General features: G+C 38.5%; 1 protein-coding gene across 5 annotated transcripts in view; it reads right to left on the reverse strand.

The window, feature by feature from the left end:
* The window catches only part of NEDD4 (NEDD4 E3 ubiquitin protein ligase), a 68,844-nt gene that overhangs the window by 41,420 nt on the left and 1,345 nt on the right, over positions 1 to 26,079 (reverse strand). For 2 of the 5 annotated variants that reach the window (XR_010390779.1, XM_064517406.1), the window contains exons 1-3: positions 8,421 to 8,465; positions 5,639 to 5,692; positions 75 to 1,900 (exon numbers count right to left, since the gene is read on the reverse strand). Coding sequence is in view for 4 of the 5 variants with exons in the window: in XM_064517406.1 (XP_064373476.1) it covers positions 75 to 1,592 (1,518 nt within the window). In the remaining variant the exon portion in view is untranslated. Of the gene's footprint in view, positions 1 to 74; positions 1,901 to 5,638; positions 5,693 to 8,420; positions 8,466 to 9,491; positions 9,571 to 11,184; positions 11,259 to 17,918; positions 18,160 to 26,079 lie in introns of those variants that run through there. The other 3 variants (XM_026113366.2, XM_064517407.1, XM_026113364.2) reach the window with 3 other exon arrangements.

Raw genomic sequence — 26,079 nt, forward strand, 5'->3', positions numbered from 1 at the left:
TGGAATTCATTATTTTCCAACTAACTTTAATTTGTAAAATACTGTCAGATTTTACTATAAACCACAACACTCACCTTATGGGGCCTCCACAAAGAACTGCTAGACAATTCCCTTTTAGAAGTTCCATGTCTTTTCTTAACACCACTTGTTTTTGCTTCATTCCCGGGTTTGAACTGTATGTGCAACTGAGACGTCCTTGCATTTTGACACTTGTATTTAAGACTGGATAAACAGCAGGAAACTTTTTGACATGAGCCTTCTAATGAAACACTTCTTTGCAAAACATGGTGGGTTCTGCTCATCTGTGCATTCGGTCTTCCTAGTTCATTTATATTAATCTGAAATTCTGAATCTATTTTTGAGGGTGAACATGCAGATGTGCTACGTGCCAGTTTTATATGAGGATATTTTGCACTGGAGTTCAGATTTAACTCTGGACTGCAACAGCCATTAACCATTTCACTACTTGGTGCAAATGCTCTTTGAGTGAGATGAACTGAAATACAAGAGAAGCCATCAGATACTTCTTCACAAGTTGCCTGCTCAGAACTATTCAAAATTTGACTTTTGTCCTGCAATGAACTATTCAAGTAAAGTGGTCGAACGTCTCTAACTGTGCCAGAAGAGCAAGCTGTTTTAGACAGTCGAAGTCCATTGACCGCTGTTGAAAGGAATCCCTTGGGAATGGTTTGATCTTCTTTTTCTGCTGGCTCGCTAGGAGAAATAACTAGTTTATGTGATGTTTGATAGACCCCTCTCTGTGGTAACTGACCTGAGTTTACTGGAGAAGCTGGAGGAGTACTGGAAGGACTCCTAGGAAAGATTACCAACGATGAACAACGTCGCAGTGGAATTTTAGTTTTCTTCCTCACTGACAAAGTGTCCTGGTCAAAAGTAGCATTACTTCTACACAGAGTTTCCTGAGATGAGCTGTTCCTACAGGGTTTACATTTGTTTGCGATGTTTCTATATGAAGAATTGCCATATACAACATTATTACAGAAAGTACCATCCCCTATCGAAAGAGTACAACTACTACTGTCGCTGATGATACTGTTAGTATATGAACCTCCATCACTTGTAGTACTTGTACACGATCCATAGTCACTGCCAGCACTACTGAAGGATCCATTGTCACTGGCTGCGATACTGCCGAGACTGCCACTGCACAGAGCAGTACTGCTCAGATGGCTATCATTAGATCGATGATCGATCACAGTTCTAGTGCCACAATTCCCTTCATTACCAATACTGATGAATGAAGCGTCTTCACTAGTAGCTACACCATCACCAGGCTGAAAACATCCATTATACTTTCTAGACTGCAGAGAAATGTGCAGTGAGGTGCTCCTTTTTTTTTGTAATGAAGAAATAGTTGCATTTTCTTGTTGATTAATTATTTCCTGCATTATAGGTGCATAGGCAACTTGTCTAGGAATTGGCTTCAGTTGTACAATATTAGGTGCAGAATTCTGTGATGTTTTTTTGAAGTACGTGAGATTGTTACTATCCAAAACATCTTCAGAGGTTTCTGATAATGGATCCGTGTTGCTTCTCCGGGTTGCAAAATGCAATCTTAACTGTCGTGCCATTTGTTCTCATTTCCACGCATGTTAGCAAATGAAAACCACAAAGATCCTTCAGCATAAAGGCTACAGGCAGTTGCACAGAACCTAGATCTAGTATATTACAAGAGTAAAAGCCCATAAAAGTTGCAGTCTTTGTCCTGATTTCTACAAAATACTAGCAGGGAGGGAAAAAAAAAAAAAAAAAAAAAGTACCTCTTGAAATAAGTCAGCCATTCGTTGAACTGCAGTTTCTGGACCGTCTTTGACTGCTTGTAGTCAGAAAGCATTCATTTACAAAGCACTTACGTTCCAACGACCTCAGCTGCAACACACTGACAAACACTGCTGATCTTGTTTCAATCCTACCTTCGGTAATTTGCATAAATGAATACAATAATAAACTCCCAGTACTTCAAGTTTAAAAGAGCAACTCCTGCTGCAGCTGCACTAGCTGAGTCAATGTGTCCGTACTTTCCCCAGCAGCGTATGACTACTAATATTTTTACCCATAGGTTTAGAATTACAGGAAGTTGGTAGGAATGAAGTCCCATATAATTGAGTATCAAGTCTAGGATTGAATTTCCAAATAGTAACCATGCTAGCAAACTGCTGAGGTCTGAATTATGCATAAACCAGTGAAATATGCCTCTTCCCTTAAAAAAATATTTTTCTATGCTATTTAAATAAAACCTGCAAAAACTAGGCATCTCAATCTAAACGCTGTTAAGTAATGACTCTTCGTACAGATGTGCACATAGTAGAAACCTCTCCTGTCAACTGTTTAATATTTTTCAGTGCGATGCAACTGAATTAGAACCACAACAATTACTCTGATTAATAATTCGGCACTTATTTTCAGCCTACTAATTTCAATAATATATTTTAAAGCTTTTTCCAAACTAAAACTGTTAATGGTAGAAAGAAAAAAAGACTCTTACACTCCAAACTGAACTACCTGAAATTGTTTGCTGGAAGTCCACAATAAATGGACATCCATTAGAGTTCGGTTTGGCATGCAAATATATGACCAGCTACATAAACTTTGAAACACTGAGATGAAAATCATAGACTGAACATCTAAGATAAATATATGATTACCAAGCACAAGCACAGGAGGAAAAAAAAAGCTGTCCTGTATGATCTATTACATACAGACTAGCAGTCACATACATTCAGTTTACTGCGGTAATTTTTTTTGATAAAGTGATCAGCATTCAAAGAAATTAATATACTGTCAACTCTTGTACAAGTAACAGGATTGAGAATTCCTCCAAATGTTTCAGTGTCTCATATTGTCTGAAAAGGTCCTTTGCTGGCACCTAGTGGGACTTTCGAAAAAAGACAATCTTGCTGTTAAGTGTTATTTAGAAACAAACATTCGGTTATGAACATACTTTTGAATACAGAAGCCATATATGATGCAGTACTAAACTCTACCACACTAACATGAAATTACTTGCTGCTGCTGAAAAAGCGCAAATAGAAGAGAACACTAGGCCATTTATACTTTTATAGGTCATACTACTGGATTTTTTTTTCTGCTCTGTATTTATTTAACCTTTACTGTATTTTAAGCTAGAATGCAATAAAATTAACATTTATACCTCCTTTCCAAGTAACAGCCAAGAATCAAACTCGCAGTACCCTGTTTGCAAGCAACAAATTTGTTTTCTAATTATACTCCAGGGCTTACTTAACCTCCTTTACTTGAATTCCGCTATCAGAATGCAGCAGTAAGTGAATACTAGCTTATTCATAAAAAGCCAACAAATACAATAGCTCATCTATTTCATTACATGTCACCACCTGGGCTTCTTCAAATATTATAAAGAGGCGGGGGGAAGAGAGAAGGAAAGTAAAAAGTGAAAAAAGCTTTTTGGTTACAGTTTCAAAAAGCTACATTTGAACTCTAAGCACTATATTATAAAATAAAACCGAAAACTTTAAGATATGCAAGAAAAAAAAAAAAGGAAACAATGCATTTCTTAAAGCTCCTTTTCTCTCCAACAAATTTATTAGTAACATAGTTCGTTAGATTTTAGTCTGATATAAAACAAATTGCAATCACTTTATTAGCGAGGTACTGCTTTTAGCAGAAGGAAGCAACACTTCCCCCCTGCCCACCAGGGATAATCTGAAGTGTTCTTCCAATTTTACTTAAGATATTTATTTAAATGATACTTACATATATGAGAAACTGACGGATTTTGGTAACTTGGGATTCAGATTTTAAGTCAGATTTCTCAATACATCACTTCTCCTTCGCTATAAATCTAGAGGCACAGCCAGTCAACTACAGCTTCCTTGGTCAGTGTAATGATATCACTGCCCTTGCGGGAGGAGAGATTTTTCTAATACATTTTTAAAGACTATCACAACTGAGAACTCCACAAACTACTCAAGTCCTTTATTCTGTTAGGGGTTTGCAACAAGTCAGTGGAAAGATTTAGCATTCTCTTACTAAATCAGATCCAGGACAGGTGATCTTTGAAAAGACTCAAAGCCCTTACAGCAAGATTTTAAAACTTGAGCTGTTGGTGATATAACCAATGCAGTAGACTTTGAATTTAAGCCCATCTTCGAAAAAGATGAGTTTTGAGCCTACCTTTCAAGAAGGCAATTTTTCTTGACTTCTGGTAACTGAACACAAACTAACAGAACTAGGAGAGCTTGTCCACCCCAAACAATCACAGGTAAAGCAGCTATTTTACTGGTTTAAAAGAGTTTTCTAAAGACATCTGAGAGAGAAGTTTGGTACTTCACCACCCAGAGAACAAGCTAAAAGAGAATAGGGAGATAGCCTTTTCAATTTGATGAATGAGGAAACTGAAAAGATGAAAAAAACATAGGGACTATTGTAGAACTACACAATGACTGATCAGGTTCTGCTGTTTTGGTATCATAACACAATCACACAGGCACAGGAAACAAAAGGCACTGTTTCCAAATTGATGCCAATGACATGTTTTTTAAGTTCCTCTACCACAAAACAGGTGAAGCAACTTTTTTTACTCTAGACTAGAAAGAGAATGCTAAGGAATTCTTTTGGTGGAAATTACATGGAAAGCATCAGCCTTCCTTCCCAAAATTTGGAGGAATCTGACTTTCTAATCACGCCTCCTACATTCCAGGGGCAGCACTGATGTCCCAATGACTAACAGACAGAATACTTTGATCTGATAGGAATATACGGTAGCCCTTACTATAGCCTTGAGAAGAACATCTGAGCATCCTAACAAATCATATTTAATCTGCCATATTAAGCACCATTACTATTGACTCCCTCAAAGTTTGCTTTTAAAATACAGAAGCACCATACTTGAAATACCTGGGACAGGTAGTATCACCACCAGCCAACAAGTATATGCTCTGGGGACTGAGAGATGCCTATAACCAAAAAATATGCATCTTCCTTCTTAAATCTTATCTTCTAGACAGTTCGTACTTATGTTTACAGACATTTTCACTCTCCAACAAAACAGCCACTCCATAAAAGGTACAGTAGATTACATCTTCACACAGAAGATGACAGCATGGTCAGAGGAGGAGTTATGATTTCTCTGAGGAAATAAATACACAACCTATCCCTAACTTACTTATGACCTCCCATTCAGAGACTGACACCTACCTTCCAGGTCAACATCCATTGCCCTTTTGCTAGAATTTTAAACAAATGTGCGCACACACTGTCTTTTATACTATTCCTCACATTTAGAAGAGGCTTCTCACACACATACAGAGATATTTGCATTCTTAATACTATTTTGTTTGTAGTAAAAATGAGAATTCAGTGCATAGCTTTCAAAAATCACTGAAGGATTTGGCCATGTCATTTGGGAAGCACTGTAAAAGAATGACTTTTTACAAGTTAAAGCAAGTTAAAAGTTAAGTAATATTATTGCTTCAGAGAATCACAAACTGCATTAATGTCAGATAAGTAACTCAGTCAGACATGCCTTTAATTTTTTAAATAAACTTTAAAAATTTGTTATTTTAATCCGTTGCATTCAGATGAACTTATTTTCACCCAAGTCTTTAACAAAGTGCAATATTAATGCAAAAAGACCTACCAGACGGTTTTCATCAAATACTTCAAAAAGGAGTCTGTGTTTCTGAGGATTAACCTAGGAAAAAGAAAGGTGCTAATTATTAGCTAAAATAGATTTCAGCATTTGTCTTATTTAGCAAAGTGTCCAAATTTACATGGGGGAGTACACACAGGACTAAAAAATGCAAAATCAAACATGACAGTTTTTCACAGAACTTGGTAAGTGAGCTCAGGATTATAACTGACAATGTAACCTTGTTTTTACAAAAAAATAATCCATCAGATCCATATTCTGGAAGATGAGCATTTTCAATTGTCTGTAAGTATGTACTCCTGTCTCCATGTTCCTCACAGGCAGTATTTGTCCCAACAAAGTTTAAAAGCTGTCTCAAATGTTAAATGTATACATGTTTACATGCTACATGTCACACGTTTACAAGCAAAAAAACCCTCAGTCAAGATTTCAAAATGTTAAGAAAAGAGCAGAAGAAGCAGGCTAAATCCTCAGAGAGCCATGGTTACTACGCATTTTCTTTAAAACATTTCTTGACCACAGTAATAAGTGTTTCTGCTTAGGAGTCATTTTGATTACAGGATAAAAGACTGCTCTCCTGCACTGAAAATAAGAACAGCTGTTACAGCTGTCAAGAATTGCTGCTCACAGAAAGCAAGTTATGTGAAAATTTATGATATGTAGTAGAGGATGCCGGATATTTGATAAGGAATCTCTTTATCCTTTGGATGCTTGAACAAACCCTTGCTGACAAAGATAAAATACTTGATCTATTTTGACTATCTGAGCAGAAATGAGCTACCCTAATTTAACATATGAAGATAATTTAAGTTTCTGAATTACACAAAATAGACTTTTATAATTAAAGTAACTGAATGATCTTGGCATCTAGATTGTAACACTGATTCTTGAGCAATTGCATCTCAGTGTATGCAAATATATCCTGTTAACTAGAATCATAGGCCATATTAGGGGTCCAAAAGGATCTTGATAACTGTTCTTAGAGCAATAAAGTATCATAGCATGAAACTGGAATTCTTTAAATTATTAACAGAACAAGAGAAATCCAATAATCCAGAAAAATGAAACAAAACAAAGCCTAGAGCTTCCATCCAAGATGAAAAAAATTCCAGTGAAGAAGGGTGTCTCTCTTAGAAAAAAGAACTCTTTTCTGAACTTAATTACACCATCAACATGGACCTTGAAAAAACAGGTGTTGCTATAAAGAAGGAAAAAAAAAAAGATTGTGCATCTTATTGATAAAAGGCAGATGAAGAGGGAGAATATAGATGATTCAAGATACATGTCTTTGTATTACATGGTACCATTATTAGAGAATCTAAACTACACTGAATTGAACACACAATATATCACACTAACGTACCAAATATTGCTTAGTAAAAAAAAAAAAAAAAAAAAAAAAAAAAAAAGTCTCACAAAAAATTTAAGTGAGACAACATAAATAAATTGGGCTGCTAGTAGATCATTCATCAAGGACCCATTCATGTGACATGGTTCAGTATTTCAAATGAGGCATATAATGTAAAAATATTTCTGATAAATTTTATAAATGGAAGACTAGCAAATTACAAGCTGATTTTCTGTGCAAGATTTAAATCCAGTGGTTTAACTCAATCTACCAAACTGGTTTAATATGGCCAAGTTCGATACAATATATATGGGAACAAAGAATGAATGTCATCTACATAGAGGAGACAACTAAAATTGGCGATTCAGTAAAGCACTGAAAAATCACTGATAAATGTTTCAATAAAAGTCTTAGTATAATGCTATAGCAAAGAGAACTAAAACAATTTTCAGTCAAAAAAGGAATACCAAACAGAAGCAGGGGAATGATCCGTCTTCTTCCTTACGGAATACTGACAAAAAGAAAGAGGATGCTACCTCAAAGCATCAAGAGAGAGAAAGCAATATTAGGGAGAGTCTGAAAGAGCACAACAAAAGTGAAAAAGAGGATCAAAACAACCCCAAGGGTGCAACGCTTAGGGAGTTCAATCTGGTCAGGTTATCAGATGGAAAACTGTAATAAACATTGATTGCTTTCTAGACATACTCATACATGTAAAGATATCCGATATTATAGCTTTTTAATGCTGCAGAAAACAGTGTAGTAAAACTCAGTGGCTGGATGTTGACGTTACACATCAGCTTGTATGAACTCAGTTATAAAAAAGATTCAAGATACAAGAGGGAAATTCACCATCGCCTTGAATCTCAGAAATTTGACTTTGTTAAACATGCTCAGACTCTGAAAGAGAAGCCAGAGCCTGTGCATAGGCTGGGTTACATTGCACAAGCATTCACCTTCTGCAGCGGGTCCTCGAGACCCTGCAGTTCTGAACAACACAGTCCACATTCCGCCAACAAGCTCACTGGCTGTCAGAACAAGACCGAAATTAAATAGCAAACCTACACCTTGCTCCTAAAGCAACAGTAGGTTGAGTGTAATACTGTGTTCACTATGCAACACACCTGTATCAAAAGGGATGAACCAAGATTGGTGCTATCCCAAAACTGTTTTTTTATTCCTTGAATGCTCAAAAACATGAGCATGGATTAAGGAGCTGGTAAGATTTTTATTTGTGCTAGAATTAAATTTTAAGCTTTAGCACTAACAAATGTATTTCTATGGAAAGTAATTTGTGAGCATTTGAACATTAATTATAAAGACTGCATTTGTGATTTTAAGCTCAAGTAGTGAGAAAGTATTTTTCTAATATGTGACTATCCAATATATAATATAAAATAAGATTTAAAAAAAAATACTCACTCTAAATAAAAGTTCTTCATTCCACTTTGGATTTAAGGACTATATAAGGGAGAAAAAAAAAACAACATTGGTTACACTGACAGTTTGGTACTGGTGCCATTTCAGTGTTTTACATCTATTTCATCCTGTGTAATAACGCACTTAAAAAGAAAGCACAAAAGCTTTAATTTTGTTTTTGCAGATAAAAGTGACAGGAGTCTTATGCTGTTTAATACAGTGCTGAAAGACGACAGTTTATGCAAGTATTATCAGATTTTGGCTAATGCCATGGATGCAGAAAAAGCTCCATAATACAATCCAAATCAGTTAACTTATGGTATGTCTTCGGTAATAGCCATTGCCTTCTCCTGAGTCCAGATGCCCTCACTATCCACACTGCTTACCTGCAAGCACTGTTAATACTGAAATCATGAACTCTCTTAACAAATGCCTAATTGCTCAATCATGTAATCTAGCCAGACCACGCATAGATGGACCGAATACAGCATCACCTGCTCCACCAAATCTCTCAAGTTCGGTTATTTTTTAAAATACTAACGATGCTTTGAACCCTCATCACAGCTAAACTAACAATCACCAATACAAACAGGAAGTCATCTCATAATATAAGCCACAGACACTATCCGAGACCAACAATTTGGAAGAGTGTTTTCCCTCTCACGTACATAATTTTCTTAGCTGACAAAGTAAGCTACCAGTACTAACAATGACTTTTCCCTGCAGGTATTCTAGAGAAAACAGCAGTACCATGGTTCAAGTGAAGTGTGCAATTTGATGGTGAAGAGAGGTAACAATCTGTCTCTTTCTGTGTAATTTCACATCATTAAAGATCTAAGACAATGAGAACAATCTGGTATTTCCATGACTGGTTTAGTTTTGAATCACTACTCACCTTATCCTCCTTAACGTTTCTCTACCTTTCACTAATAAATTATTGAAAGGAAGATATTAAAGCAATGCCATAAACAGAGAATCAGGATAAATCATGGAATGTTTTCCATGTCCTTTCACTCAAGAGGTACGTTAGGCATATTTCCACACCCCACAAGGAACAAAAATAAAAAGGCTAACCTTTCTAATAGTTTTTGTTTGAACGCTGGTAAGGACTCCGTTCACTGGATCATACACCGTCACTTTCACATACGGGTCACTAGCAAAAAAGATAGAAAGTTGTTAGATATCCTTTTTGTTAGCATTATTAGCAGTTGAGTTTGAGAAGGCTTAAACTAATAGAAGCCACGAAATTCAGAGTTCCAAGTACTTTCTGAACATCTTAAGTGCTTATACTTAAACATTTTCTAAATAGTTTGAGATAACACTAATCTAATTATTGTTATTGATTATGTCCATACTAGCTATGCCACTTTACATTCTGTATATTGCTGCAATCTTAATGCATTTTTATAAGACATACATGAAAATCTTCAGTTGTGACTGAAAAAGCTTGAAGAATTAAGGCTTTGTTTTTTAATTAAAAAAAACATTTTAAAACATCCGGAATTTGAGCTACTCCTTATTCCTACATGCAGTATTTTTAGTAAATGTGCATCAGTTTCACAGAGTTTGAATTTAACTGAATTTTTCTGTTAATGAAGGTATCTAATATGGTTGCTTAAAACAGCCCATTTTCTCAATTTTTTTCCTTCCTGTGCTGCAAGCAGCAACAGATTATACAAATCTCTACTTTCCATGAAGGCACAAGCCATTCAACTGCTCACACAGGCTATGAGCACAGGTGAAAGGGCCATCCCTTTGCCATGTAGCAAAGGAGCATATAGTTTTCATGTGTTTAAGTTACAATGGGAAAAATTGCCCTATTTTTCTTTAAAGTAAAGTTCATATGTTAAAAACAAACTGGAAAGAGTCTGCCTGGCTAAGGGAAAATATGAATATCACATGAGAATTTTTCTCATGCTACACCAATGTCACATATAACAATAATATTGCTAGTGCTAAAACAGCAGCATTCCTGTACACATGCCAAAACAGCTGACAGTAGCACTAGTACCACACCCATCAGTACTTTTCTAGACCCTCTGTATACAGGCCAGGAGAAAAGGAAGTTTTACTACAAGCTGCATGTCACCATTTGCCAATTCAACAACATCCTGCAAAGCATTTCAAAGTCTGATGTTTAGTGTGGTTAACATTTTAAACTACTTTGTTTCTTCCCTTATAGATTGCTAACTTCTAAATTTGAGCATATCAAGAGCCTGCAGCCACTGGCACGGTTTACCACATTTGTAGAAGTGGTAGATGCTCTTCCTCTGCATATGAATTGAGCTGAAATAGTCTTGTTTCTACCAGTGTTTAGTGCTGTGTTCATTCCAAGTCTTTAAAGCACAGATGAGACAGAACTTAGTTTATAAGCATTTACAGCTAGTTCTTCTGAACTATTGTTATTTTAGCTGCAGCCCAGTCGAAGTAAAATATCATATATTATATACACATATACACACACCTCACACACACCATCCATGGCAGAACTGTTTCACCATGCAGAGAATTAAATCTTCCCACATGTTGTTTTGCCAGTGCATGAGATACCTGTGCAAGTGACTCTTGGGCAAGAAAACAGATGTCTTCATGTTTATATAGTCTCTAATCACTTTATAAAGTTACCAGTTAAAATGATTCCAATTTTTTTGGAAAGAGACGTAGCAGGATTTACTAAGATCACTGCCCACTATACAAAATAAACAGCTGTGGAAAAAAAAATGAAGCATCAGCTGTCCCTTCATACATTAACCACACATATTCTTACCTGGCTCCTAAGATATCCTTCTTGGCTAGGCCAATTCCAGCTATAATCTTCACCCTGACAATTCGGGTATTATCCTAAAATACAAAACAATGTATTCAAGAGACATTCAATCCGAACTTCAGATTAATTTTTAATTTACAAAGCCAGAAGCAATTATTGGCATAACTTCTAATTCACACGGAAAGCAATAGCCAGCCTGGTGTAGCTATTTTCTATGTTGGAAATGGCTCTAAATCTCAGCATCAAATTTATTCTACTATTGCCCCTTTTAAAGTATTATCACCACTGTATCCACCTACAATGATAAATACAGAACTCAATAAATCAGAAATGTCAATACGATGACATGTTCCTTTTTTAAATTCAGCATTTGATTTTGTTTCTCAGCATTCTAAGGGAGCGGGATTTTATTTTGAGTTAAGGTGCTTAATGCTACATGACAGGAGAGTTAAGCCAGTAGTATACAACTGTTCACACCAGCCTTCTTTCCAAAAAGCCCCTCAGTAGCGAGATGAAAACTGGATGAACTAAGCTGGCTGCGGCAGTCACTGTTTTCCCCGTGCGGCTTGCAATACATTCCTATCACGTTGGAAGTGTAGACGCTATGTAGCGCATGCCTACGGATCTCCTCCTAGGGACAGCAGGGAGTAAAAGCAAGCTGCTGCTGCCACTGCCAGAACAAATCATGTGGCACAGGGACTTCTGCTAGCTCCCAACTGCTCCTGGGGGAGAGCATCTGGCAGCAGTTTCCGTGAGCAGGTCTTGTTTCTCAGCAGGCGAGTCCTAGCTGCGTCTCCTACAGAGCAGGCAAGTTCCTTTGCAGGAACATGTTCTGTAAAGTATAACAACTTCCAGTGCATATGGGCACAATCTGTTGCTATAAAACAAGGGATGGGTTGCCACATACATCTCATTAGCCATTCAAGTGAGTTGCATTTTACACACAGGCAGAAGCGTCTGGGCAGAGTAAGTTTAGGTCTAACGGTATCTTAGCACTCTTAAGAGGGTGGGAGATATCCTATGACTACATGAAAAGTGTATCAAATTTGCCAGAACAGATTAATAAAGCGGTAGAATATTCGCAAAGAAAATAACAAGGAACTCTTATATCTATTTTTATTTTATGGTACTGAGAGGGGCTGGGCTCCCATAAGAAATCTGTGCTTTAGAAGTGAAGCATCAGCCAGGTATGTGACTTTCTTTTTTTTCCTTTTAATTTAAACAATCTTTCAATTACACATCATTCAAATTATGGCTTTACAGGAGTGACAAGTTACACTAGCGATCACAAAGCTCCTATTGAACATGCACGCCCTAAAAAATTTGCTGATATAGATTCATAGCAATTTTTTTTTGGCAGACTGGATTTCAGTTTCATTAAATTCTAGCTGTTTTACATCTGAGAAGTAAGTAGTAGATTGTTATTCAAAAGATGAAAATAGCACATTCAAAATGAAGCTGGTATATTTTGATACCCCATATCTTAGATCACTAAGAAATATACTACATTAAATTTAGCTGAGTTGACTCAAAAAAATCATAGAAGGAAGAATCCAACAAGTGCTCCCTAACTACAATAGATGTTGGTTCACCAGTTAGTTCTGCCACTATAAAAAGTAAAACTAAACAAGAAATTGTGATTTCATTCAACAGTTCATAGGCATTGCCCATGCTATTTGGTCAACGGATCAAGAAACTTAAGAAACAGAAACAGAAGTCTAACAACAGAAGTCTGCATTCTTTATACAAACTATCTATAGAACAGTTTAAAGCAAATGTTAAAGTAAGGAAAATAATCATTCCACAGCTTTAAAAGTAAATTAAAGTAACCCAAGTTCTAGAAATTGCTACCTAAAACAAGTTTGCTCTTATGCAGAATTCAGTAAGTTTAAAGTCAGTATGTTAAGATTTACGGAGAAAAACCATTCTAAAGATGATTCAGAATTTAAAGCATCTTAGAAAAGTAAAGAAAACTTTCCAAGTTGCTTTGGGGAGCACAAGTGCTTTCAATTTTCCTGAACACTTCACCAGACCAGCATTCTATATTATTCATTGAAGAGAAACCTCTTAAAAGGGTACAATCTTCAGAGTGTTCTCAAAAATAAAGACCTATTCTTTTAACTTTTCTTGTTTTGAATGGCTAGCCTGAAGTTAAAATACATAAACTGTGAAATGACATTTGCTCATTTTCAAATTAAACACTACATGAGGAAGTGACAAGATTTGCAACTTTTGATCTAGCAAGCATATTAAGATATAACATACTCTAAAAGCCATCTCTTCTGGATTACACAAAGAATTTTGTATTAGTGACTTTAGCAGAGTTCATCAAAGAGCCAGGAAGAACTGAGTAGATCCATTAGTGTTACGTGGTTCATCTGATCAGGTACCAAATTCAAAAGGAAATAAAGCCCAACAGCTGTGGAGGCACCTGTGAGGAAAACTGATCTGATCTAGGTGCTTAAGAGTTAAACAGAAACCAAGAGCAAGTGGTGAAGCAGCAGATGTTGTCCCTGGGGCCTTCCTGAATTCCACATATGATTGAAAATGCCTTCAAAAGCAGACATCTAGGAAGCACTCCGAGTAAGCTTGCTTTATATCATATCTCCCCATTAGCACAGGGCTGCATTTCTAACTAATACCAATTGGAGGGGTTCATAAAGCTGACGGAGGCTGCTGAGTGCTGATCATGAGGCGGGGACTACTGGATGTCAACGTAAAGGTGAAAACAAACCACTAAATTAAGAAAAAGTAAACAAGCTCTCTCACATGCTCTATATAATAGAGGAGATTGCCGGTGTGTTAAGACAAACGTCTACAATGTTCACTTACATGACAAAACAATCAGTTGGCCTAGATAATTCCAGCCACATCTCAAGTCTATCTTCTACTGTTACCTCACAGAAAACTGTCTCCTATAAGGAAATCTAACAGTTTGAAACAAAGATCTACAAACCCGTCCCAACACTGACCACTAGTAGGTGTCCTAATCCTTCCAAATTCCTACTCACGCTCAGGCTTTCAGGCACATAACATTAGCAATATGCTTTACGACAGCAACAGAACTGATCAGGTTTAAGCAAAATAAGTATAAAACTATGTTGGCATCAAACCAGGAAACTCCATTTGTTAACATTTATATAAAAATTGCAAATATCTTTAAAAACCCACCCTTCCCTCACATTCCAAAACAGTTTCAAATTTCCTTTCTGTCAATTTCACAGCTTCGGGGATACCCAACACCAGTGGATTTCAGAGACTACTTAAGCTAAAAGTTATCACTTGTGTATTTCTGCTCTCACTGAGTATTTCCATATTTCACTCAGCACACAGTTATCCTTTTACAATAAGAAGAAAGTCCCAGTCACAGCCACTGTGATCCAGCTGACAGAATGCAGTCCATGAAAATCCCACTGTTCTCTCCTCAAAAAGGAACCAAGAGGAGATGTTTGGGTATGATATACTGCCCTAAAAGACAAATATCTCATCTTGCAACTGCATCTAGTTGCTTAGACCATGAGCTTTTATGATCACTACTCAAGCATGATGAAAGAGAGCTGGAGAGCTGCTTTCGGACACACAAATCACTCAGACTTACCAGAGCACCAGCGCAGTCCACACAGGGGGTGGGGGAGGAATCCCAGAAATAGGATCCATACCCAACAAATGTTGGTGTCGGGCAATCCTATTTAACCATTCAGTTTGTTTTCTTGAATCACAATACATCTTTGAATATATCTAAATGCTATTTTATAAGAAGACAGAGTTTCTTTGTACATGATCTCAAAAACTACCAGCCACAAACCTGCTGCTGGCATGCTGTAAGGCACTGCTGAAACAGAATATATTTGTTTGGGGTCAGTGCCAAGCTAAGGCAGCTACATGATCTTAGTTAACCCAGCAGAACAACGAAGCAAGCTGACATCTGCTTATGAACTGCCATGTAGAAATATCCTTCTAGATTAACAGTTTAAAAACCTCTAAACTGTTCACAATAATTTTTCCCTATAGATCTCCTTGAAATAGAGCAACACCAGAACCAAGGGCTTACCAACAACATATTTGAATACTTTTTTATTCTACATCCTTTTTCAGCTTACCAATCCTGCCCTCAAAAAAATCCCGCCACCTCATCTTTTCCTGTTTGTATGTTTTTTAAACTGGCCGGTAGCGTTGAACTGTCCCTTTCCTTTTCCAAGTTATAAACACTGGAATCTTGAGGAAAACCCCTATCTAACATGCAAGGGCAATACTTAATCACAGGAGACTCCACATGGCTCAGCAGAATATATACTTTCACTCTCCGATGCTTCCATCTCTTAAGGTTACCCATTCTCTAGTCACTCTGCTGAGCAAGGTAGGTTACGAGAAATTCATACAATTTAATACAAATGCAGTCAGAAGAAATTCATTACACTGGAATGACCCATTAGTCTATTACCCTGAACATCCTGACGAGGACACAGAGGCCTGCTGACAGCATGCAGGTCTGTGGTGTGACCCTACGGCCTTTTCTCCCCGTTCACTGATAACCAGCAAAATTGCTAAGTAACTGCTGCTATGGCTCACAAAACCTGGCCCAAATACACTGATCTCAGTAAGCAATTATCAGCTGAAGAGTTCCAGGAGGGCTTGAATCTAATTTTATGCAGCTGAAGATTGTGATACAAGCTCAGTATCAGCCTAGAGACAATGAATGCATTAGAGATTTGACTGTGGCTATGTCCGCATCAGATGCGGAGTGTTTGTGACTGCCCTTCGGACTCTATGGACCTATTTGCAATCTTCTGCTTCCTTCTATGGATAATGGCTGTACAGGTTTTATTAAAAAAAAGAAAAAAAATCAGATGATTTCAATGAGGCCAGCAACTGTGTATTTAAATGTTTCGATTGTACAAACTACAAAGAGTGAAGAACAGAAGACCTAACACAAGGCGTCCATTCTCTTCTGCCTTTGCCAGACAACACAGTAGAGTAGGAACTATAGGGCCCGAGGAACTCTTCAGTCAGGATTGCTCACAGGATTACAGACAGAGAAGGCTCTTTCCCTACAGTAAGTCTAGGATCCCTACAATCTGGAGCAACAGTGCCCAAAGCCAGCTAAGGACTGAAGTGCCAAAACAGCTTTGCTCTCAGAAGGTAAACACTCAAGTATAGTCTCTCCCAGAACCAGGTTCTCTCACACAGCTGTAGTACAACCAGCAAACAAACTTCAGCCATGATCAAGTGGATTCAGCTGAGGAGTGTAAATTGTGCAGGAGAAACAGCACTGGACCACCTTTGCTGATTTCAGTTGTGTCACATCACGTTAATATTCTGTGCAGTATGCCACATTTGTAATTACCGTGGTTTCTGTGAAACAGCCATGCCCTCCCTGTGCATCGCTAGGATCTCCCTGTCACAGCTTTTCTCTCCCAAGCTACTTTCCTCTACTGAGTAAAGGTTCAATTCATCGTTCAACTACCTGCACGTGGGACTATATGCTTATTTCATCCCAGCATCCATACCCAGTGTTAGCTCTGCACATTATTTTCTTGCTCTGTTTCAAGCCTCCAAGTTAGGAAGGCTGTAACCATCCACACCCTTCATGATCTGGGAACTGCAGGTGTTGACTCTGAAAGGCAAGACCTGGGGCAGTAACCCTTAGTTAACAATCCATTAAGGGCAAGTGCTCATCAAGGGGGTTGGGGGAGTATTTTCCAGTTTCTTTCTATTTCTTCCAGCATCTCCTTATAGCCTTAAGACTGATAAGATCATACCAGATTCTCCCCCAACCTTTCTTCTGACACCCTGACTAGGCAGCCGTCTGCTCCACTGACGGACAGAACCACTTCACTGCATTTACAGGGAAATGGTTTGAAGCCAACATGTCACGGCTTCAAAGGCAATTTTGAACCTTGCCTTTTCGTTCACCCTGCTGAATGAAAGGTGAATAGCCACACATGCAAAAAATGGTGGATGAGTGTCTGCAGACACACGGGAAGCTGCAGCCTGAGAGCATTTTCTTGGTCTGTGTCACAAACAGGCTGCAGCAGTACCATTTTTATAACAACTGTAGACACTCTGGTTAAACGTGCCTTTTGCTTTCCTCTGTATCACTGTGATGCTTCCAGTGGTTCTGCCAGCATAAAAGAGGATAGGCTCCTAGTCACCAACCAGGAACACGTCAGCTACAGCCGGCAGCATTGCAGTGTGTCTAGGAAACTGCTCTCAAAGTCCAATTTATCTTCCCAAAAGGCTCTCCCTAGCTGCAAATGCCTACCAATGCTATTTCACTCCTGAAGTTAACCTGAAGGGATCAGTCTGCATTTACACCACTATAGCTAAAGAGAGAGACTATTTACTGCTGTTTATGACCATGCTGGAACCTTACGGGTTTAACGCCCTAGCAAACAGTAGCTCTGTAACACAGAGACTGGCACGTCTGAAAGGCAGTAGGACGGACACACAGTATAATCAAAGGCAACAGTTCCGGAAACGAAGTTGTATGGGGCGGAGGGAAGATGTTTGTGTAAATGGAGCAAGGACTTATATCATCTTTTGTCAGTATTTGACTGCCAGCCACTTTGGAGGCTGAAATTAAAAAGAAAAGAACACAGTAGTGGCCTGCAACACAGCAACATATTTAAAAATACAAGCTGGTCACTTCACTATTGAAAAACTATAACATAAATGAATGCACTGTTACCATCACCCTAGCCAAAGTCAAAAGCAGTGGACTGGCAATTCCTAACCTGTAAGCTGATAAAGCAGTCTGAGCTCATGGGAAACAGTCATTAGTGCAGTCTTCAGCACTGCTACCAGAAGTCTCACTGATGATATAGGTAATCCTCAATGTAGCAGTTCTCTGATATCACCCAAAAGATTCAGTCCAGCTCATGTAGGGCCAGGCACTTTAGACATTGTAGCAACACTACAAAGCATGGATCTAGTCATTTCTCATCATCCTGTGAGGGCTACAGTTAAAAAAAAAAAAAAAAAAAAGTTCAGGATTCCAGTTCAGTGGACAAGCAGCAGGCATCTGTAATTGCACTGAGAGTCTGGGGGAAGATAAAATAAAATAAAAAAAAAATAACAGGCCTTTAAGGTTTCCAAAAAATAACAGGCCTTTAAGGTTTCCAACCAGACAGAAGAATCATGTTACACACCAGAGTCTAGAGTACGCACTGACATCCAGTCGCTCTCTCCCCTAGCCAGGGGCTGAAAACCCACCCTGCCCAAGACCTGCTCCACGAGCAGTGGAGTAGATTTAGGGGCACGCTGTCACTGGAAGGAAGCCGCACTCCTCACTCACCTGCTCCAGGTCAATGGCCTCATCTTTTCCTTCGCACCAGCTCTAGGACACACCAGACCCTTCCATGAACTGATTCAATTTGCTAATCTAAGAAAACAAACCACCTCATTCTGCAGGACTTGTTTTCTGTCGATTCAGCCAGCCGGATCACCTCACGAAAGCGGCCCTCGAACACAGGAGCCAGCGCTGTGGCGTTGGATGAGCGGAGGGCGCACACCCAGCGGCCGGAGGCAAGCGCTCGCTTTCTGCAGCGGAGAACTGTGAAGCTGCTCCCTCTAGGAACGCAATATCCCAATACGAACCGCGTTACAGTTGTGTGGGAAAGAAAAAATACTCGTGAAACTTTGATTTTATCAGGGAATAGCTGCATACTAATGAAATCCAAACAATACTGAGGGTTTATATCAGTTAGTCTGCTCCTAATAAAGTCAGGGGTAAATTATTTTTAGGGGTTATACAATATATTTGAAGATGGGGCCAGGGCAGGGGAGGAAAGGAATAAGACTACCACATATTACAGAAACTGAACTCTTCAGAAAATCCTTGGCCTGCTGAAATCAGGTAAGACTTCCTGTACAGAGATGAACCAGCAGGTTAGTTGCCTTATTATGAACTTCCAGGTTTTATCATTATTCTACTGTTAAGCTTATTAGTACATTAAGTACATTTAAGACTAACTCATCAAAACAGTTATCTTTGCAATTTCTAACAGTGAATCTGGTTACTAACAGATAGCATGCCTCAAAAAGGAGCTAAAATACATATGCAGACAATCGGGTAACTAAAAGCTACAAATCGATGTGTGGTAGCCTTTGATATTTTGAAATGGTAGCTAGGCAGGAAGAGTTTTCAGATATGACTATGAAAATAGATGTCAAATGTCAAATATTTGAAGTTTGTTGCCTACATAGCAAAGCAAGATGCAAACTAACAAAGAAAATAAGCGGTATTTCCAAAAGTGGGTAATGTTTTATTTTCACAGAAGTCACTATGAATCTACACAGATTCAGTGAGGTAATCACAGACTGCATTAAGGTAAGTAGTTCTTGGACATTTTTGGCATGTTGGTAGAGAAACTTCAACCTTTTAAAAAGTCTAAAATTTGCCTACAAGTTTATCCAGATAGAATGGTCTTCACCATGTTACTGCTGTTTGTAGTCAATGACTATAAAGGACAGGTATTAACACTGTCCTCCTTGCCCACACTTCCCTCTTCCCTAATTCATATGGCCAGGAATTAATGCTGAAGACAGTTGGGAGAGTGACTGACAGTCAGCACTTATTTTAGTGGTGGAAGTCCAGGACACAGTAGAAGACTGTGAAAGGCATATATAGAAAGGAAGGGTGAGAAAGGAGTAAATTAAGAAATGCTCACATTGGGATGAATAAAGTACAAAGTACTGACTAAACCAGATAATGCTGATTAAGTGTGATCTTTGTCCAAGTCTCCAAAGTAACAGGTACATCCCACCGGTGGGGTGTGGGGATGCTCCGAGTGCTGAGCCAGTTCCAAAGACTGTGAAATACAGGATGTCCCACATAAAGGGAATCTGGGAAGATTCACGACAAGGTTACAAGAAGTGTTTTAACTTGTAGCCTTACAAGACTTAGCTGCTGCCTAGAACTCAGTCAGGAAAGAGCTCCATATTTTCCATTTTATGCACTGAATATCATAATGTTACGCCAGCAAGAGGTATTTCCCTTTGCCAATCATTAATGTCTGCAATACCCAATATTTCAACCATGTATATTACACTACAAACTGTCCTTTGCTTAGAGCTGTTAGCAAAACAAAAACTGTAATATGCTATTAACTAATCCAGTAGCTATAAAGGCTCTCTCTGATGCCAACATAAATGCTGCAAGTCTCAACAGCTTCACACTGGTTTTCAATGAGTTGTTGATCTGTTTTTCAGATTGAACAATAATTCCAGTAGCATTCTGAACCTCCAACAGTTGACTGGAGTCATAGGCTCTGGTAAACAATTAATTACTATATAGACAAGTCTGTTTGCTCTTTCTAAGATGCATGTATAATTCATGTAAACTCAAACAATTTATAGCAGTAGGTTAGAAAGATTCTAATGTAGGAGTCTTCAGAGTACATATTAGATTAGCATATAAAAAGTTAATCCTGTTTCCATATTTTATCTTTGGGTCAAGTTTTTGGTTGTACTTCTTCAGTCTCTCCCTACAAAAAAGATTAACACAGAATATAAGGAAACACCACAAACAGAATGGTTAGTTTACTGTAAAACAAAACGGTGATGTCTGCTGGACTGCTAGACAGCTTTTGAGGAAGCCAATGTAAAAATGTCTGAGTAGTCTTAAACAGAGCACATTTTGCAGTAAACAACTGCTCTGGCAATAACATCCTGTTATTCTTTTGTTCTAATTAGACAGGTCAAGAATCAGCTACCACTAAACCTAGCCAAGAAAACAGCATCAAGGGTATTACAACTATCAAACAGTTTAGTAGCTTCACCTTCAAAGATTCTAGTAACATTTGAAATTATATATTAAGGTTTTCGTAAGCTTCATGCCATGTCCGCATATAGCATGAAGGTAAAAAGCGAACAGAAAATACTGATTTGGGCATGCGTAGATACGGCAAGTTGAAACAAACACAGCAGCAGCTGGGAAGTTCACAACTGATACCAACAGATAGCCTGGCTCAGTGAAAGAGGGCAAAGAGGAAGGGCCGTTCAAGGGTCTGCAGGTTATCTACATCCCAGAGGCATCCAGCCTACTGAGCTCCGAGGGCCAGAGAGTCGGGGGGAGATAATCAACTACCATACGGTGTTCTGTCAGCGCTACGCAGGCTGCCGACACCACTGAGAAACAGCTACAAACTGCAAGAAAAGTTAAGACACTTATGGGCAGAAGTGCACTAAAGCCAGGATCCTATTAAGAGAGTATTAGCATAAAAGATATACACCACGAATTGACAGTTTCTTTTTACAGCGTGCCCCTCAAACCGGTGGAAGATCTTACTCAAGGTACTCAGTTTTACCCTATTAGTAGTTTGCATTTCTAGCAAAAATTGCTGATTAAAGACATCATCAGATAGAAGGCTCTGAAGCCTAAGAGCATTTGGGAAGTATCACTGAAAACCATTCACAGTGCAAGTGAATACATGTTTGAATTGAACAGTAGCTTCTCGCTTCTCTTGATTCCACTAGTTAATACTGTTGTGTTTTATAAACAAAAACCCCACACCCTAGTGAGCTTCCCAGTCTGTATCTCCCATCCAAGAGTACTTTGCTCCTTTCAAATCTGAATGAAGTTCTTTTCTCCCTTGATATCCTTAGTGACCATAAAAAAGTATGACCGAGTCTTTCACACTGAAAACAAACTCCTTAATGATATTTACTTGGGTGATAAGCAGTCTGTTCCTCTCAAGTAATAAACGTTTCAAAGGCTGAATGGTTATAGATTTGACTCTTCCATTATCTCCACTGAGGTGAGCAGAGATTATTTTCTCTCAAGTGCTTCAGAAGAAAATATTTGATAGTCTTCATCTATCTAACTTTAAAAATAGCATTTAAGAGCAGATCTGGTTCACATCTTAGTGAGAAAGAGGTACTAAGAATATTTAATAAAATTCTTCAGTTTTCTCTAGCAAGCAGAATTAGAAGGTCACACTAAGAGCACTTCTACATGCTATACTCAGCTTGAGCAGCTCCTCTAGGAGATACACAAAGCTGACAGTCAGCATGAGGAACAGGCCCCACAACACCAGTGTTAAAACTTAACGTCTCATCTGAAAGACACTATTTCCCACAGAATGGTGAGCCTTAACTGAAGGAGAATAGTGACTGCTATATTCAGATCTTGCAAATTAGGCAGACTTGTAATGTGTTAGGTGACCTCTTGGTAATATTTATTAGCATCACCAGTTTCTCTTGCTGGGAACCGGGAAGGAAACTGCTGTCTTGACCATTCCTTCTCAATCCGCAGAGCAATCCTCTCCCCCTTGTAGAGCAACCAGCAGAGGTGAGGCACCTTTCTTTGGAGAAATCCTCTCAACACAAGCAAGGCAGCTTTTAGCTTTGGGAAGATGCCTATTACAGAACTACGCTAACCAATCCTGTAAACAGAGAGTCCTCAACCTCCATCTGCTGGTTGCAGTTCAGTCTCACAAAACCACTAAATAAACTTGAAGTTAATTGTACCGTCGGAGCATTTTCTATTCATGCACAAGGCAGGCTCATTCTTCAGGAAATGCCTGATGCTGCTACAAGTTGCATTTAACACCTCTGTTAAACTGTAAGTTAAGGAAAAGATTCAAGAACAGAAGAGTCCACTAATGGATTTATCCACTTGTCAAAAGAATCTTAAGGTACTTTTTCAACTTCTCCACATGCACAACACAATATCCACAGCAGTCACAGACAATTCATCAGCACAAAAGACAGATTTTTCAAGAAAATATATACATAAGGCTCCTTGGACTTCTGGAAATAACGAGTTCTACACTAATTGTATTGCTGTTCAAAAAAATAAAATAAAAAAACCAAACCCAAGCATCACCATTTCCACAAGTGCCTAAACTATTCTGAATACACCGCATTTCTGTGAACTGTTTGTTCCGACTTCCAAAGGGAAAGTTCTTCACAGCCTAGAATAACTTCAGAGCATCCTGAAGCAGAGAAGCATGCGTGCCCCTTTTTCCTTTCTGACTGCCCTGCATCAGAACAGAGTCAGACTGAGTGGACATCTAGCACAGGAGTGCTGGGCAGGCCACGGAGTTTGAACAGAAACAGAAGCATGGGGCTGCCTCGAGCTTAGGCAGGACGGAGCCGAACAGAATGACCCTTCTTGTGAGAAGCAGCCCAGAAGAAGACCAGTTCACGCCAGTCTCAGACGTAATCGATGAAAGACCTCTGATCATCAGCATCGCCTCTGGTATACAGCGCTACGAGAGAGGTTGTGGGGAAGGGGAAGGGGAAGGGGAAGAGAAGGGTGCGTCCAAGACATTCGGATCACCAGCAGCAAGCCAGTCATACTACCTGGTCCAGTAGTACGTCCTCAAGGATTAAAGGAATACATCTAAAATCCTCCAGAACAAAATGCCATATGCTTATGAGAGATCTTATGTGACCTGCAGAAAACAAGACCACTTGTTTTACAGGACAGCTCTCCAGCGATCGTAAAATCTAAAACGGCAAATACACAGGAAGTGTATTTTTACCTACAAGAAGTTCCTATTACCAATTTGATCCCCGAAACACAATATAAATAGATCAAAACAACCTAGATAACTTAACATGATCACGCTATATAGGCAATAGAAATAGACTGAGCAAAATAAAAAATTCCTTAATTCAGGATGGGAATATAACAACTTTGGTATATACAAATTTTTAAATTAAACTGACTATGAAATACATATATAGAGAAAAGCAGTGTCATTTTATCAAATTCCATTCCAAAGCCTTAGAGTTAGAAACATGTATTTTGAATAGAAAACAGAAACAGATAGTTTGTCATTCCAGACAGTTCTATAACACTGATATTTTTAATCTAGCAAAACAATTGTTTGAAAAATATTTTTTCTGTAACTAAAGAAATAACAGAGAATTAGCTGATATATCAACTATTTTTCCTTCAATTTTTAGAAGATTATTTCATGACTGCTCTTAAAAAATGCTCTATTTATTACAGCAGTCAATTGTCACAAACAGACACTAACTCAGAATGAATGACTGTCAGAAAATGCTCTATCAAAATGTTTAACATAAATCTGAACCTGAACAAGCTGGAAGTTTCATATTTGGAAGTCCCTCAGCCAAAAAATCTTTAGCTAAGGACACCATACTTCAACAAGCACATTTAAGAACATCAGCAAAATTATCATTACTTTCACAAAGGAAAGCAGCAGTTGCATCCGTCAGCTTCTACGTATATGAACTAACACCTGGAACTATATTCAAAGGTAGACATATTCGGAGTGTGCAGCAACAGGAACAGTTACCACTTCACAGGTCAAGACAAAGTTTGCAGCAGTGAATGCCTCAAACCGAATTTTTTTCAAGTGGCCTCAGGCAAAGAACATGGAGAGAAAGTCTGACCTAAAGGGGGGAAGTGCACTTTAAAGCATTTCTTTCCTCTTTTAAAAAACATAAATGAGAGGAGAAAAATTAATCTTAAAATAAAGCTTTTTAAAGCTCTTTATTTTTCTAGATTGAGAATGGCTGTAGAGGATAGTCTCTTTTCTTTTGTCTTTTTTCTATATACTACTCCTACAATGTAGACTAATTTACAATAAAAAAAGATTTCATAAACTTGATTAGTATTCAACCTTGTTCTTCAATATAACTTTGTCCAAAAAAAGCTGAAAAGTACCAAGAATTGTGATCACTGGGCAACTGCAATTTTGTTCCTATTGCATATTCATTTTAGCCTGCTACTGCATATTTCATCCTACCAGAATCTTTGATACGATCATAGGTCACATTTTTCAAGAAACAACCTTACTAAGGAAACAAACTGGTAGTATTCAACAAGCAACTATTCCATATTTTCTTCTCTCTTCTTTTCAGCATATGACCCCAGACCTTGTCTTGCGCATACTGTTAAAACCTCGTCCTGAATACAGAATTGCTAGTTCTCCTTATGGGCTTTTCTTGTGCTATTTCAACATCTAAGTGAGCCGCAAAAGTCCTGTTGGTGACAAAATGGTATTATATCTATTTTACAGAAAAACAGAACCAGAAAAATTAAGACCAACTGCATTTGCTAGATTCGGGCACTGACATTCAGATAACTTAAACACAGCATATACAATATCCAACCGTATACACCATGCCCTAAACTACAGCTCCCTTCTGACCCACGCCTCTTTGCCATCAGCTTAATTGTGCCAGCAACATGGTATTAGCAACCCTGTATTGAGAGTCTGAGTGACTAACACACCACGAAGCAGAATAACAGGGATAAATTCTGGAAGGGGGTGTGCGTGGAAGTCTCCGATGCTGCGTTCAACTGCCTCAACGATTAGACCAATATCTAAGGTCTAACTTAAAGAGGTAAGCAGACAACTTTGGACCATACCCCAAGCAAATCCCTCTTGTGGAAAGGGTCACGCAGCAGCACTGTGGGAAAAGCAGGGTGCAGACGCAAACTACGGAAAGGCTGCAGAACAACGTGCGGGCACACACGTGTGGGGAGGGAGTTTACAGCCAGCTCCTTGGTACTACTTTCTACGCAGTTTGGCGTTCTGACTTTGTGCCTTTACTGTAATTTTGTGTATGCAATCTTCTGCATTTAACCTCTGCGAAGAGAAAAAGAGAATCCAGGGAGACAGGAACTCTAGTTTTAATCCTAGCACCCTAGCCCAAAGCAGCTGGCAGCAGTTTTTCCATAACCCCAAGATCGTTCATTTTGTCATTTGTGCACGCGTAGTCACAAATAGCTAAAACTACGAAGAAAACTGACACGTTCTGTAAGTGTTCATCAATATATGTCAACCGAATATCAAAGTCTCTCACGGTAAACACACTGCATTTTCAAAAATTGTAGCTTGAGCAAGTCTGGCTAAGCTTTTGAAGTTATGGAAAAAGTTAAATGCGATAGAATCGTTAAACACACAAACTTTC

This window comes from Dromaius novaehollandiae, chromosome 10 (assembly GCF_036370855.1).
Source record: "Dromaius novaehollandiae isolate bDroNov1 chromosome 10, bDroNov1.hap1, whole genome shotgun sequence".
Taxonomy (NCBI): Eukaryota; Metazoa; Chordata; class Aves; order Casuariiformes; family Dromaiidae; genus Dromaius; species Dromaius novaehollandiae.